This window comes from Crinia signifera, chromosome 6, assembly GCF_055691185.1.
Source record: "Crinia signifera chromosome 6, ASM5569118v1, whole genome shotgun sequence".
NCBI lineage: Eukaryota > Metazoa > Chordata > Amphibia > Anura > Myobatrachidae > Crinia > Crinia signifera.
The window spans coordinates 191862149-191878731 of NC_139222.1; the positions used below are offsets into that span (position 1 = coordinate 191862149).

General features: G+C 47.0%; 1 protein-coding gene and 1 long non-coding RNA gene across 2 annotated transcripts; one reads left to right on the plus strand and one right to left on the minus strand.

Annotated features, from left to right (window-relative positions):
- The first annotated feature begins 3904 nt into the window (after positions 1 to 3904).
- On the plus strand, positions 3905 to 5610 carry LOC146009685 (uncharacterized). The gene is made up of 4 exons (XM_083150144.1): positions 3905 to 4029; positions 4114 to 4450; positions 4526 to 4834; positions 4943 to 5610. Exons 1-4 carry the CDS (start codon positions 3934 to 3936, stop codon positions 5608 to 5610), a joined length of 1410 nt encoding a protein of 469 aa, XP_083006270.1. The 5' UTR covers positions 3905 to 3933.
- Positions 5611 to 10203: 4593 nt separating this feature from the next.
- On the minus strand, positions 10204 to 12027 carry LOC146008792 (uncharacterized). Its single transcript, XR_014444570.1, has 7 exons — positions 11918 to 12027; positions 11694 to 11833; positions 11245 to 11609; positions 11024 to 11163; positions 10803 to 10942; positions 10582 to 10721; positions 10204 to 10276 (listed from the first exon to the last, which is right to left on the minus strand). It is a non-coding gene; the product is annotated as an uncharacterized LOC146008792 (long non-coding RNA).
- Positions 12028 to 16583: the final 4556 nt, after the last annotated feature.

The window sequence follows — 16583 nt, forward strand, 5'->3', positions numbered from 1 at the left end:
TGGTGACTGGGTGGAGGGCGGGTGTATATATTCCCGCTCTTCCATCTAATATATAAGTGACTTCCCTGCTGCGTAGCTCTGCTATTAGCTTTCAGCAGGGGTGGAGTGTTGCTGCAGCTAATAGTTCTCCCAGGACACGTGCAGAGAGCAGAGCGTGGAGCCTGGAGCGTGGAGCTTGGAGCTTGGAGCGTGGAGCGTGGAGTGGAGTGCATATTTTCTTTTGCAGGTGAGTATTGTGATGTGTTTGTACTGCAATGCTATGGGGGTTTGTTGTATGGGGTGGGTGAGTGTTTGTTTGTTTGCAGTATGTGTGCCCCCCGTTTTTTGGGGGGGTTTTAAACTTTTTTTTGCTTGAGTGTTTTTTTTTTTTTTTTTTTTACTGTGCTTGGTGCCATGTGCGGCCATGCTGCATGCTTGTTTGGGGTGCTGGAGTGTTGTGGTGGGTGCCCTTCATGCTTTGGGCGTGGTCGTGAGTCCCCATTTTAAAATGACTGCAGCCAAAAAAAAAGGAAAAAAAAAAAAAAACCTGCAGCCATTTTGAAATGGGGGCCCTGGGTCACGAACATAGCATGTCGGGATCCCCCCCACTACACCCCAGCATCCCTGACAAGCGTGCCTGCACCTTGCACCCCACTTGGGTTCGCCTCGCCCCTAAGTGTCATTTTCACAAAATTGCCTGTTTGGGTTTTTTTTTATTGTGGATCATGTGTGTTTGCAAGTGGGTGCCATGTGCGGCCATGCTGCATGCTTGTTTGGGGTGCTGGAGTGTTGTGGTGGGTGCCCTTCATGCTTTGGGCGTGGTCGTGAGTCCCCATTTTAAAATGACTGCAGCCAAAAAAAGAAAAAAAAAAAAAAACCTGCAGCCATTTTGAAATGGGGGCCCTGGGTCACGAACATAGCATGTCGGGATCCCCCCCACTACACCCCAGCATCCCTGACAAGCGTGCCTGCACCTTGCACCCCACTTGGGTTCGCCTCGCCCCTAAGTGTCATTTTCACAAAATTGCCTGTTTGGGTTTTTTTTTATTGTGGATCATGTGTGTTTGCAAGTGGGTGCCATGTGCGGCCATGCTGCATGCTTGTTTGGGGTGCTGGAGTGTTGTGGTGGGTGCCCTTCATGCTTTGGGCGTGGTCGTGAGTCCCCATTTTAAAATGACTGCAGCCAAAAAAAAAAAAAAAAAAAAAAACCTGCAGCCATTTTGAAATGGGGGCCCTGGGTCACGAACATAGCATGTCGGGATCCCCCCCACTACACCCCAGCATCCCTGACAAGCGTGCCTGCACCTTGCACCCCACTTGGGTTCGCCTCGCCCCTAAGTGTCATTTTCACAAAATTGCCTGTTTGGGTTTTTTTTTATTGTGGATCATGTGTGTTTGCAAGTGGGTGCCATGTGCGGCCATGCTGCATGCTTGTTTGGGGTGCTGGAGTGTTGTGGTGGGTGCCCTTCATGCTTTGGGCGTGGTCGTGAGTCCCCATTTTAAAATGACTGCAGCCAAAAAAAGAAAAAAAAAAAAAACCTGCAGCCATTTTGAAATGGGGGCCCTGGGTCACGAACATAGCATGTCGGGATCCCCCCCACTACACCCCAGCATCCCTGACAAGCGTGCCTGCACCTTGCACCCCACTTGGGTTCGCCTCGCCCCTAAGTGTCATTTTCACAAAATTGCCTGTTTGGGTTTTTTTTATTGTGGATCATGTGTGGGTGCCATGTGCGGCCATGCTGCATGCTTGTTTGGGGTGCTGGAGTGTTGTGGTGGGTGCCCTTCATGCTTTGGGCGTGGTCGTGAGTCCCCATTTTAAAATGACTGCAGCCAAAAAAAAGGAAAAAAAAAAAAAAAAACCTGCAGCCATTTTAAAATGGGGGCCCTGGGTCACGAACATAGCATGTCGGGATCCCCCCCACTACACCCCAGCATCCCTGACAAGCATGCCTGCACCTTGCACCCCACTTGGGTTCGCCTCGCCCCTAAGTGTCATTTTCACAAAATGTAAATTAATATTGCTATATCTGTGTTTATATTCCACAGGAATGTCTCATCGGACAAGGACCGTGGAACCCCTTTCCCCTCTTCTTTCTATTTCAGGTGAGACAAGTCCAGTGGAGATGACTACAAGGGAGGAAGATGGTGATAGGATATCCACAAGTAACCCTGGCCGGCCGGTGCAGGACGACATGGAGCATGGAGATCGAGAAGGAACACCTCAATCAAGACAAACAACTAAAAGGAGAAGGACACAGGTAACTTCTTTAAAACTTGATGAATAGACAGGTTTCTCCACAACGCACTAGCGTGTATTTTACCCTAAAAGTGGGCACCGGGACCCATTAAACAGTGGCCACCGGACGCCGATGACTGTAGGTTTTATATATTTTGCTGCCGCTGCGCATCACGAACCCTGCATGAGAGCAGGTTAACTTTTCAAACTCTGCATCCTAAGTCCACTCTGCTGTTGAGAGCAGTGTGGAGGGGTGGGGGGTGGGGACAGGATAGGATGCTGTAACAGCCGCTCTCAGCAGAGTAGATCTGCGCACTGTCAGGGTGGCGGGGTAAAGGATGATGCAAATGTGACTTAGATCAGCGTGTCAGCTGGTCCAGTCCCCCGCCGCGTTGATAGCCTGCTCACCTACTCTGCTGCCCCCCCCCCTTGGCAACCAGTGTGAAGATCCCGGGATCATGCAGCAGCGCAGCGCGACTTAAGCCTCACGCAGAGCCCCGGGGTCACTCCTAGTTCCAAAGATTGCACAGGAATAAACAATAGCAAAGATACCAAAGTATTACCTTTATTTTACACACGGGTTCTACATGTAAAATCAGCATTTAAAGTCTATATACATTATATACAGAAAGGTCATCAGTATTATTCACGTTATCAGAACCTTACCATGTTATCCTTCAGATTAACATCAGATGGCCAGGACACGCTAGTCCACAACTCCCAGCGCTGACGCTCGGACACTTCTCTGCCTCTCTCTCCCTGCAAACACCCACTTAAATCCCAAAGGCACCCCTCTCCACCACCCTCTGGAATTTTTAACCCTTCCTATGCTGGGTGCGGTTGCATGATATATAAAGAGGCCCTTTGATCCCTGAACCAAAAAATATACACAAACTAAACAGATTCTAATCTAAGCTTTTGGTCGCTTCTAGCCGGACCATTTGACTCTAGATATACAGTTATATTCTTTAGGTATTAAGCATTCGGGAAGACTGCCATAATTAACTTCATTGTAGCAAATCCCTTATTCATGCTACCATCACAGTTTACTAACAACATAACCAGGAGGCAGTGACGTAACCACGGGCAACGCTTATCCTCCCAGTTTCTCTTGTGTTCATAAAACACTCTTCTTGCCTTCATATGCATATGTAGCAGTATGGGATACAGTATACAAAGCTTAGGGAACATATTACAGCCATTTACATAACATGAGGGAATATTTCCCTCCAGTAGCACACATACTCATCCTAATTGAATAACCTGTTTGGATTATTCAGTATAACATCCTATTATTGTCCGACATACAGCCCTGTGATGTCCCCTATATACGGCAGTCTGGGGAACCCAGCTCAGATATGAATACAGTCCGTGATAATTTCCGGTTATCGCCGGCATTTCGCAGTTCTCTTTGCTGAAACGCAGAAAGATGCAGGAGAACAACATATGACGGAAAGGGGCGTGGCCAAATACTTAATACATCATGAGGTTAATGTTTAATATATGCTAAATCTATGTGTAATTTTGCTGACACTGTTTGTTTTTTAAAGGCTACAGACAGAACACTGGACGAACAACCCAGTGGTTCTGGGGTCCAACCACCCGTAGCGAGAAAGAAACCTGGCAGGAAAAAAAAGGTTCCCCTAGACCAACTTGCCGAGGGAGAAGAAGAGAGCATTCCGTTCACTACTGCAGAAAGCAACGTGCTGGTTGAAATGGTCCACAAGTTCTATGACCAACTGTGTGGACAAAGAAGACAGGAAACGAGCAGTAGAGAGCGTAAAAGAATATGGGCCTCGATTGCAGAGAAGGTTCAATGCATTATTTTTTTAAAATAAATCCATTTAAAAAAGTGCATTATTTGATTGTTTATAATGTGATGTTTTGCATCTTAGATTACAGCAGTGAGTGGCAACGTCAGGTCGATCGACAAATGCCACAAACGATACAATGATTGTCGACGGCACACAAAACGGAAGATGGGCCAAGTCAGGCAACATATAATTGAGACTGGAGGCGGACCACCATTACAAGTTTCATGGCAGCCGTGGGAACGAGCCATCCAGGAACACATGAATCCAATCATGGTGGAAGGTGTTCCAGGCTCTGTGGAGTCCAATGTCCGCAGAGCAGAAGTGTTGAATGCTCTGGAAGCGCAAATTCCACCTGCGCAACGAAGAAGACGGAAGACAACACCTGCAGAAACAGCACCTTCGCAAACTCAGGAGCAGGGTAATTATTTGTACTACTTTGCTCTCTCTAAAATTATATTGCAATGTTCTAAAATGTATATTCTCATTTCAACAGTTGTCGTTGCTGAAGATCGGACAGAAGACACCCATGTAAGCCAACCGGCTGAAAAACCGTCAACACAGGAAGAGACCATCACCCTGGATCTGTACTCGATCAGTCAGTTTGAATCGTCCATTCAAACAGAAGACACCTCTCAAGGATTTGAAGACAGCAGCTTGCAAACCCCACTGGGTGAAGAAGGATCTACAGCAAGTGGAGGATTGGCCCATCAGCTTCCAAGTTATCATCATTCCATCCAGGACATCGAGGAAGCGTCTGAAGATGAGGAGGAGGTGGATCCCACCAGACCACCACTGATGGATTGTAAGCTTTTGCCATTTGTTTGTAACCTTGTGTTTTTTTTTTATTTTTTTAAAGATTACATTGTGTGGAATTGATAAAATTTATTTATCTTGTCCTTTTTTTTTATAGCCGGAATGCAGCTCGTGGAGGACATCCAGAGAGAACAGGCTCCAACGCGCGTCCATAGAGTCCGGCAATTGGCATCTGAAATAGAAGATCATCAGAACCAGTACCGGATCATGATGGAGCAGAGGATGACAGCCATGGAGAAGCATCTTGAAACACTGGCCACAACGATGTCCGACATCGAGCGAAGACGCCAGGAGGATTGGGCCGAAATAGAGCGAAGACGGCATGAAGACTGGGTGGAATCCGAACGCCGACGTCGAGAGGATAACCAGGTGATGATGACCGGGATCTACAAGTTGGTTGAGAATGCAGCGTGTCAACAGGAGACCCTGAGACAAATTTCCACCTGCCAGACACAAATTGCGGCAAGCTGCATAATGATCGCCAGTTCCCTGCAGCAGAGATACAATCCGGACAACGTGGGACAACCAGTGAGAGCCACCCCTTCACCGTGGATGCCACCATCTTCATCAAGTCGGCATCAGGAGCCTGCGCATCTCCAAACATCGTGGGCTGGATCTTCTCAGGCATACCAAGGCTACGCTGGAATGTATCCACCTCCTCCACCCTCCAGCCAAAGACCAAGGACGCCACCACATCGCACATCTCCTGCTCGAGCTTCAACCGCCCAAAGGCCGGGACCGGCGGAGGAGGACCCTGCACAGTGAACACGGTCGTATATTTCCATTTATTTTACATGTTGTTTGTTTTTATGTTAATATACAAAGCTTTCTTTTCTCCGACTTTCAGTTTGTCTTTTCTTATGATTATTTAACCCTTGCAAATTTTTTCTACAGCTGTGTTCACTAAGGAGTTGGGCGTAACAGTTATGCAATGCATGCGCGTGCATGCATTGATAATTGTTGGGAAATGATGAAAGCTCCTTACATATGGTGGATGTAATAATGGGCCATAAAAAGAGCAATCTGATCCCACATTTCTACCCTTGTAATGCAACCTTTAAACCATTTGTTAATATTTATCAAAATTACACCCAGTGCAAACACCTTTTTTTTTTTTTTCATTTTTTCAGGGTGCAGTGCATTGGAAATTGATTTTCAACTCCTAAAATCCAAAACGGGGAGAATGCCAAAGCTACATACCTATTGGTGAGTAATACCCAAGTGCACCCTCTAATCTATCTTGTCCCCAAATCTTGTCCCTTGTGCTAACGCACAGACCAGGCGCATTTGAAGTGTGGCTGGCTTGTGCATTACCACAACGCTTACTCTGCATCCGGTGCCCACAACTTGCAAGTCACATCTTGTCCCTTGTGCTAACGCCCAGACCAGGCGCATTTGAAGTGTGGCTGGCTTGTGCGTTACCACAACGCTTACTCTGCATCCGGTGCCCACAACTTGCAAGTCACATCTTGTCCCTTGTGCTAACGCCCAGACCAGGTGCATTTGAAGTGTGGCTGGCTTGTGCGTTACCACAACGCTTACTCTGCATCCGGTGCCCACAACTTGCAAGTCACATCTTGTCCCTTGTGCTAACGCACAGACCAGGCGCATTTGAAGTGTGGCTGGCTTGTGCGTTACCACAACGCTTACTCTGCATCCGGTGCCCACAACTTGCAAGTCACATCTTGTCCCTTGTGCTAACGCCCAGACCAGGTGCATTTGAAGTGTGGCTGGCTTGTGCGTTACCACAACGCTTACTCTGCATCCGGTGCCCACAACTTGCAAGTCACATCTTGTCCCTTGTGCTAACGCACAGACCAGGCGCATTTGAAGTGTGGCTGGCTTGTGCGTTACCACAACGCTTACTCTGCATCCGGTGCCCACAACTTGCAAGTCACATCTTGTCCCTTGTGCTAACGCCCAGACCAGGCGCATTTGAAGTGTGGCTGGCTTGTGCGTTACCACAACGCTTACTCTGCATCCGGTGCCCACATCCGTTGCCCACAACTTGCAAGTCACATCTTGTCCCTTGTGCTAACGCACAGACCAGGTGCATTTGAAGTGTGGCTGGCTTGTGCGTTACCACAACGCTTACTCTGCATCCGGTGCCCACAACTTGCAAGTCACATCTTGTCCCTTGTGCTAACGCACAGACCAGGCGCATTTGAAGTGTGGCTGGCTTGTGCGTTACCACAACGCTTACTCTGCATCCGGTGCCCACAACTTGCAAGTCACATCTTGTCCCTTGTGCTAACGCCCAGACCAGGCGCATTTGAAGTGTGGCTGGCTTGTGCGTTACCACAACGCTTACTCTGCATCCGGTGCCCACAACTTGCAAGTCACATCTTGTCCCTTGTGCTAACGCACAGACCAGGCGCATTTGAAGTGTGGCTGGCTTGTGCGTTACCACAACGCTTACTCTGCATCCGGTGCCCACAACTTGCAAGTCACATCTTGTCCCTTGTGCTAACGCCCAGACCAGGCGCATTTGAAGTGTGGCTGGCTTGTGCGTTACCACAACGCTTACTCTGCATCCGGTGCCCACATCCGTTGCCCACAACTTGCAAGTCACATCTTGTCCCTTGTGCTAACGCCCAGACCAGGCGCATTTGAAGTGTGGCTGGCTTGTGCGTTACCACAACGCTTACTCTGCATCCGTTGCCCTCAACTTGCAAGTCACATCTTGTCACCTTGTATTAACGCACAGACCAGGCGCATTTGAAGTGTGGCTGGCTTGTGCGTTACCACAACGCTTACTCTGCATCCGGTGCCCACAGCTTGCAACTCACATCTTTTCCCAAATAGGTTTTTGATACCAATTACAAAACTTTGCTCTCCTTTTTTGCAGGTTATACCGACGGTAAGGATGAAGAATTGACACCGGGAAAGTCTTTACCATGGTATTAATTTATTTCGGAATTTAACATGTGAAAAAAAGTTAAATAAAGTTTTTCAAATATATTGACTGCTTTCTTTCTTCTGAATGTTATTAAAAAGGTATCAGATGAGTATTATTCCATTTTTCAGTTGTGAACCATTTTCTTTTGAAACGACTGAAAAAAATGATAAAGGGTCAGTGTCAGATAAATATTAAGGTTTTTTTTTTATTTTACATGCATACAAGCTAGGAGTTTCCAGATTGGTGCCGGTTTACACCAAGTACTTTTTGGGTTTATATTTCACTGATACTCCTATTTCTAAGCTTTTCCTTAAATATGTCATTCTTGCCAAATACACCTAAATAGATTTCTGAAGGTGTCTCAGTGAAATATTGGGAGCAATCCCCGCCATCTCATAACAGTAGTGATTGATCCAAAAAGCGAATTTCTGGGCCTATTACAGGGTGATAGTTTCAGAAAGCAAATGATTTTGGGAGAGTGTTCCCATAGCTTAGATAACTTAGATTTGACCATATAATTGATTGATTTATCACTATTTTCAATAGTTTAAAAACTCTACCAAAATCAAACACAAACTCAAGCTAGCTATATTCCATTTGACATGAACTGGTTTCATGGACGAGAGGTAAATAAACATGTAACATTTATTGATGAGAAACAACATTACTTAACACCTTGCACGCACATGACAGGTACAGCCTTTGGTCCTGCAGGTCCTGTACACTTTAGGGGTTCACCCGCTGGAGACTTCCCCGTCCAGAGACCAGCAAAAGAAACTGCAAAGAAGAAAGAAGGGGTTAATGATCGGTGACTGTCTCCTATAGCCTCCCACCACCAGTCCCCCACGTAGTTCCATACTCACCCCAGATTTGGTTTTAATGAATGTGCTCGCACATGACAGGTACAGCCTTTGGTCCTGCAGGTCCTGTACACTTTAGGGGTTCACCCGCTGGAGACTTCCCCGTCCAGAGACCAGCAAAAGAAACTGCAAAGAAGAAAGAAGGGGTTAATGATCGGTGACTGTCTCCTATAGCCTCCCACCACCAGTCCCCCACGTAGTTCCATACTCACCCCAGATTTGGTTTTAATGAATGTGCTCGCACATGACAGGTACAGCCTTTGGTCCTGCAGGTCCTGTACACTTTAGGGGTTCACCCGCTGGAGACTTCCCCGTCCAGAGACCAGCAAAAGAAACTGCAAAGAAGAAAGAAGGGGTTAATGATCGGTGACTGTCTCCTATAGCCTCCCACCACCAGTCCCCCACGTAGTTCCATACTCACCCCAGATTTGGTTTTAATGAATGTGCTCGCACATGACAGGTACAGCCTTTGGTCCTGCAGGTCCTGTACACTTTAGGGGTTCACCCGCTGGAGACTTCCCCGTCCAGAGACCAGCAAAAGAAACTGCAAAGAAGAAAGAAGGGGTTAATGATCGGTGACTGTCTCCTATAGCCTCCCACCACCAGTCCCCCACGTAGTTCCATACTCACCCCAGATTTGGTTTTAATGAATGTGCTCGCACATGACAGGTACAGCCTTTGGTCCTGCAGGTCCTGTACACTTTAGGGGTTCACCCGCTGGAGACTTCCCCGTCCAGAGACCAGCAAAAGAAACTGCAAAGAAGAAAGAAGGGGTTAATGATCGGTGACTGTCTCCTATAGCCTCCCACCACCAGTCCCCCACGTAGTTCCATACTCACCCCAGATTTGGTTTTAATGAATGTGCTCGCACATGACAGGTACAGCCTTTGGTCCTGCAGGTCCTGTACACTTTAGGGGTTCACCCGCTGGAGACTTCCCCGTCCAGAGACCAGCAAAAGAAACTGCAAAGAAGAAAGAAGGGGTTAATGATCGGTGACTGTCTCCTATAGCCTCCCACCACCAGTCCCCCACGTAGTTCCATACTCACCCCAGATTTGGTTTTAATGAATGTGCTCGCACATGACAGGTACAGCCTTTGGTCCTGCAGGTCCTGTACACTTTAGGGGTTCACCCGCTGGAGACTTCCCCGTCCAGAGACCAGCAAAAGAAACTGCAAATCCCGCTGCTTATAGGTCCCTCCAAAAATTATCAAGCAGGAAGAGGCTGCGGAAAATAAAAAAAAGGGGTTAGTGACACCTCACAGGGCCCAAACCCTCCCCTCCTTCCCCCAGCTGGAGCGATACTCACTGGGTAACTGCACAGTAGCCCATGGGAAAGGCATCACGCACCCACACCTGTCAGCAGCCCTCGCACATCAGGGGTTCATCCGCTGCACACAGGATCCAGCTGCTTGTAGGTCCCTCCAGAAATTATCAAGCAGGAAGAGGCTGCGGAAAATAAAAAAAAGGGGTTAGTGACACCTCACAGGGCCCAAACCCTCCCCTCCTTCCCCCAGGGGGAGCGATACTCACCGGGTAACTGCACAGTAGCCCATGGGAAAGGCATCACGCACCCACACCTGTCAGCAGCCCTCGCACATCAGGGGTTCATCCGCTGCACACAGGATCCAGCTGCTTGTAGGTCCCTCCAGAAATTATCAAGCAGGAATAGGCTGCGGAAAATAAAAAGGGGTTAGTGACACCTCACAGGGCCCAAACCCTCCCCTCCTTCCCCCAGGGGGAGCGATACTCACCAGGTAACTGCACAGTAGCCCATGGGAAAGGCATCACGCACCCACACCTGTCAGCAGCCCTCGCACATCAGGGGTTCATCCGCTGCACACAGGATCCAGCTGCTTGTAGGTCCCTCCAGAAATTATCAAGCAGGAAGAGGCTGCGGAAAATAAAAAAAAGGGGTTAGTGACACCTCACAGGGCCCAAACCCTCCCCTCCTTCCCCCAGGGGGAGCGATACTCACCGGGTAACTGCACAGTAGCCCATGGGAAAGGCATCACGCACCCACACCTGTCAGCAGCCCTCGCACATCAGGGGTTCATCCGCTGCACACAGGATCCAGCTGCTTGTAGGTCCCTCCAGAAATTATCAAGCAGGAATAGGCTGCGGAAAATAAAAAGGGGTTAGTGACACCTCACAGGGCCCAAACCCTCCCCTCCTTCCCCCAGCTGGAGCGATACTCACCGGGTAACTGCACAGTAGCCCATGGGAAAGGCATCACGCACCCACACCTGCCAGCAGCCCTCACACATCAGGGGTTCATTCGCTGCACACAGGATCCAGCTGCTTGTAGGTCCCTCCAGAAATTATCAAGCAGGAATAGGCTGCGGAAAATAAAAAGGGGTTAGTGACACCTCACAGGGCCCAAACCCTCCCCTCCTTCCCCCAGCTGGAGCGATACTCACCGGGTAACTGCACAGTAGCCCATGGGAAAGGCATCACGCACCCACACCTGTCAGCAGCCCTCGCACATCAGGGGTTCATCCGCTGCACACAGGATCCAGCTGCTTGTAGGTCCCTCCAGAAATTATCAAGCAGGAATAGGCTGCTGAAAATAAAAAGGGGTTAGTGACACCTCACAGGGCCCAAACCCTCCCCTCCTTCCCCCAGCTGGAGCGATACTCACCGGGTAACTGCACAGTAGCCCATGGGAAAGGCATCACGCACCCACACCTGCCAGCAGCCCTCACACATCAGGGGTTCATCCGCTGCACACAGGATCCAGCTGCTTGTAGGTCCCTCCAGAAATGATCAAGCAGGAATAGGCTGCGGAAAATAAAAAAAAAGGGGTTAGTGACACCTCACAGGGCCCAAACCCTCCCCTCCTTCCCCCAGCTGGAGCGATACTCACCGGGTAACTGCACAGTAGCCCATGGGAAAGGCATCACGCACCCACACCTGCCAGCAGCCCTCACACATCAGGGGTTCATCCGCTGCACACAGGATCCAGCTGCTTGTAGGTCCCTCCAGAAATTATCAAGCAGGAATAGGCTGCGGAAAATAAAAAAAAGGGGTTAGTGACACCTCACAGCGCCCAAACCCTCCCCTCCTTCCCCCAGGGGGAGCGATACTCACCGGGTAACTGCACAGTAGCCCATGGGAAAGGCATCACGCACCCACACCTGTCAGCAGCCCTCGCACATCAGGGGTTCATCCGCTGCACACAGGATCCAGCTGCTTGTAGGTCCCTCCAGAAATTATCAAGCAGGAATAGGCTGCGGAAAATAAAAAAAAGGGGTTAGTGACACCTCACAGCGCCCAAACCCTCCCCTCCTTCCCCCAGGGGGAGCGATACTCACCGGGTAACTGCACAGTAGCCCATGGGAAAGGCATCACGCACCCACACCTGCCAGCAGCCCTCACACATCAGGGGTTCATCCGCTGCACACAGGATCCAGCTGCTTGTAGGGCCCTCCAGAAAGTATTAAGCAGGAATAGGCTGCGGAAAATAAAAAAAAGGGGTTAGTGACACCTCACAGGGCCCAAACCCTCCCCTCCTTCCCACAGGCGGAGCGATACTCACGGGATAACTGAAACGTAGCCTTGGGATAGCAGCCACGCAACAACAGCGGCAAACATCCACAACACTGGAAAAGAACCGTAGAAAACCGAAGGAACAACGGCAACAGGCCAAAACACTAACGTGCCCAAACGGAACTCTAGAAAACATAAATTAATGAAAAGTGTTAAATATCATATAACTAATCAAACAAGCCACACACTTTGGACTACAAATACTCACATTGGGCAAAATATGACCGGATGAGTCGAGCTCTCGCATCCACTCGTTCATTCATACCGGCGAGCAAAGCTGTTGAAAGGTCCCCATGCCGGAAAACCGCAGCATCCACGGTCACCGGCAAACGGTTTGCAATGCAAATGTTGTGTAAAATACAACAAGCATTAATTATGCCGCAAACCTTTGCCGGTGAGTATAAAAGGGCTCCGCCGGTCATGTCTAAACATCTAAACCGGCTTTTAAGGACACCGAAGGTTCGCTCAATTACAGCCCTCGCTGTCGTGTGAGCCCTTTGGTACCTTTCAGCAGCTTCGCCCACAGGATCAGATAATGGGGTCAGGAGCCAGTCCTTATTGGGATAACCCGCATCACCTATGGAAACCAAAAAAAAAAATATTACATTATTAACAATGTCTGGATTTCAAGACAAATCAAACCCCCCCCCCCCCACCCAAAAAAAACTTACTACTTACCTAACAGCCAGCCGTCCGGCATTCGGCCGTGCTCGAAATCGGCATACAGGGCGGACTGGCTTAAAATGAACGAGTCGTGGGCCGACCCAGGAAAACCCACAAGGAGGTTGGTTATTTTCATTTGGTGGTCGCAAACCACCTGAACGTTCATCGAGTGGAAGTGTTTTCGGTTCCGAAAACATTCCTCTGATGCACGCGGTGGTTTGAACGCCACATGGGTGCAGTCGATCGCGCCCAAAACACTGGGAAACTTCCATTTTGAGAAAAAGCCAAATTTGATCTCATTCCATTCGCTGTCTTGATCAGGAAATTTAATATACTGGGTCGTTAATTTGCGGAATGCCTTTATGACCTGTGCTATACAGCGGGAGAGGGTTGGCTGTGAATAACCGCATGTTTGGCTTAAAGTGGGCTGGAATGTGCCCGACGCAAAAAAATGCAACGCACCCAACAGTTTCTGGAAACCGGTGAGTGCGTGATTGCCCCGTTTCCGTGCTACCAGGTCTGGCTCCATGAGATCGTACAGCATATGGATTGCCGCAGACGAAAGGCGATAATTAGAAATCACCTCCGCCTCGGTGAGATCACCCAGTTCACGCCTAGTACGAAAGTGGCGTGGACGTGGGACTGAAACCCGCACAGACTCACCTAATGGAGCTATCGCCGGAATACTAGTGTCATGTTCCATCATATCTACCTCCTCCTCCACACTGGCATTCAGCATGAAAACAACAATAGTATCCCTGAACAGCTCCATTACTGTAGTCAGTGTTAAAGAAATTGCAGTGAAATGCAAAAAAACGCAAATTACCCTACAAAAACGTTTCCAATACAGCAGACTGCAAAAGCTGTGTAATCTCCTCAAAGGCCAAACGAAGGAGTGAGGTGGGGAGGAGAATCATGGGTAAATGAGGTGCACCATGGGTAAGAACAGTGCTTTGTGGGAGAAAAAAAAAATACTAGAAAAAATTAAATATATATTGGTATAGCACTTCTACGACCATCACATCACACAAGGGCAGCAAATAATAATACATTACACTTGCAGAGTTAAATTGAACACTTAAAACCAATTATTTCACAGGTTCCTAAAAAAGTTCACCATAAAAAGATGACGAGGGACACTCGGTGAGGAACGGCGATATGAAACAAGAAATAAGAATCGCCAACTTCACATTGAATACACTTTTGGCGATTCATGGGTGATTCCCGTCGACTACCGGCGAATCCCCATGAAAATTCCTATAGACAAATACCGGCGATTTGTAGAGAATCACATTTGGCGATTGGTGCTTCATTCACCGGTCGTCAGCGGCGAATAGACGACGTTGAATAGGGTGATTCGCTTATACAGCTCATAAAATCGCCGGCACACATGAAAAAAACACAGAATCGCCATAAAACTTGGCGATTCTGGCTCATTGAATACCGCCCAATGAATAAAAATATTTAAAAATATTTCATACACTAGACAAGCTTCACTTAGGTCCCAAGGAGTTTGAAGGTAATTCCCTTTACCAAGAGGATAAAGAAGTAGACAAAAGAACAGAACAAGGGTGGTGATGTTGAAGAAAGAGTGTGAAAAAACCCTCAATTTAATTAGGTACAGTTACCTTCAATGGGTAAATTGTGTGTGCCATATGCTTCTGGACAAAAGGTTGGTGTCTCCTATTGATTATTAGGAGATAATCCAATATCTAGGAAAATGTGATGAAAAAATATCTGTATTTATATATATATATATATATATATATATATTTTAAAATTATATATCTATATATATAAATTAATAAACATACCATGTGTAGTGAATTATTTTGTGTAGTAGTCGATGTGCATTCGATCATATGTCGATGCGATACCTACAAATTGTGATGATGCGGGAGGGCGCAGCAGCACTCACCGCTCATCGCCGGGCCATACACACTGGGCATCTTTGAGCTGAAAGCCACTCAAACTGGGTGTTTTGAGCGACTTTCAGCTCAAAGTCGCCCAGTGTGTATGGGCCTTAACATAACTCTTTGTAGAGAGATTGGAACATCAGTGGATGAAATGCCACTCATTCTGGCTGTGATACATTGCCTTTGTAAAACTAATTTAGCTAAAGTCCCTAGACCACAAAGTATTCAGGGGAATAGTTTGAGATAATGTTCAGATTAATTATACCACTTTCAGACAGAAATGTCTAAATTTCACGGCTTGTAACTGGCATTTTTAATGCCGGGTCATTTGCTTGTCCCAGCTGGACCCGCCTTCACACTGTAAAGCAAAAGGCTTAAAAATTTCTTCACAGCAATTTACTGATTAACACAGGTATTTCTTCTGTTTAAAAGGGTCAACCTGGGTCAAAAATCCCAGGACCTGGGACCCTGGTAAATTCCCGGGTTGATCCTCACACACAAAAAAAGGACCAGTATTGTACAGCAAATTACTGGGTAGAAATTTTGAATTAATGGGTATTTAATTTTTCACTTGAGTAATGTATATGCCCCATAATGTCTGAAGTCAATGATAATTGTTCCTGTTCTGAAAGCAGTAAAGACTGTGAACAAATTATTATCACCCAACTGACTGCAATGGTGTCACTTACAAAAGGTTTTGTACAAACGACGATGAGTCATTTATGTCCATTACATCTTCTTCTTTCAAACAATGTCAGTTTGCTTATAAAGCAACAGGTCTACAGATAATGCAGCTCTTACTGTATTAGTCCAGGACTCCTATGCAGGCAAAAGATTATTTTTCAATGATTCTATTTATGGAATGTTTACGTAGTACAGCTTTTAATACTGTTATCTCCATGAACTCCGTAGCTAATTTCTTAGATCTGGATATAACTAGTTTTATGTGTAAATGGATTGTAGACATTGATAAAATAGAATGGGTAATTTCTTATCTGGGGAAATGGCAATGAGCAGTGGAGTCCCGCAGGGATGTGTCTTAAGCTCCCTATTGTACTCTTTATTCACTCACAGTTCTACTCCACTTTCTGATTTAGTTAAATCATTACATTTGCAGATGATATTGCAAATGTAGGCCTGATTGGGAAAGATAACGAAACAGAAAACTAGCTTGGAAAATAGGTGTCACAACATTAACATAGAAACATAGAATTTGATGGCAGATAAGAACCACTTGACCCATCTAGTCTGCCCGTTTTTAAACATGTTTCCTCAAACCATAAATGATCCTTATTTTTTTGTAAGGATATCAATATGCCTATCCCAAGCATGTTTAAATTTTACTACTGTATTTGCCTCTACCACCTCTGATGGTAGGCTATTCCACTTATCTACTACTCTTTCTGTGAAGTAATTCTTCCTCACATTTCCCCTGAATCTTCATCCCTCTAGTTTCAGTGCATGTCCTTTTGTTCTGCTGCTCCTCTTCCTGTGAAGAATGTCTCCCACCTGTACCTTGTTAAAGCCCTTGATATATTTGAAAGTTTCTATCATGTCGGCCGTTTCCCTTCTCTGCTCCAAAGTATACATATTAACATATTTTAGTCTTTCCTGGTACGTTTTGTGATGTAGGCCATGCACCATTTTAGTTGCCCTTCTTTGTACAGTCTCTAATGTATTTATATCCTCCTGGAGATATGGCCTGCAGAACTGAACACAGTACTCTAGATGATGTTGTATCAATGACCTATACAGTGGCATTATTACTTGTTTCTTTCTACTGCTGATACCTCTCCCTATGCAACCAAGCATCTGACTTGCCTTCTTCATTGCTTTGTTACATTGCCTCCCT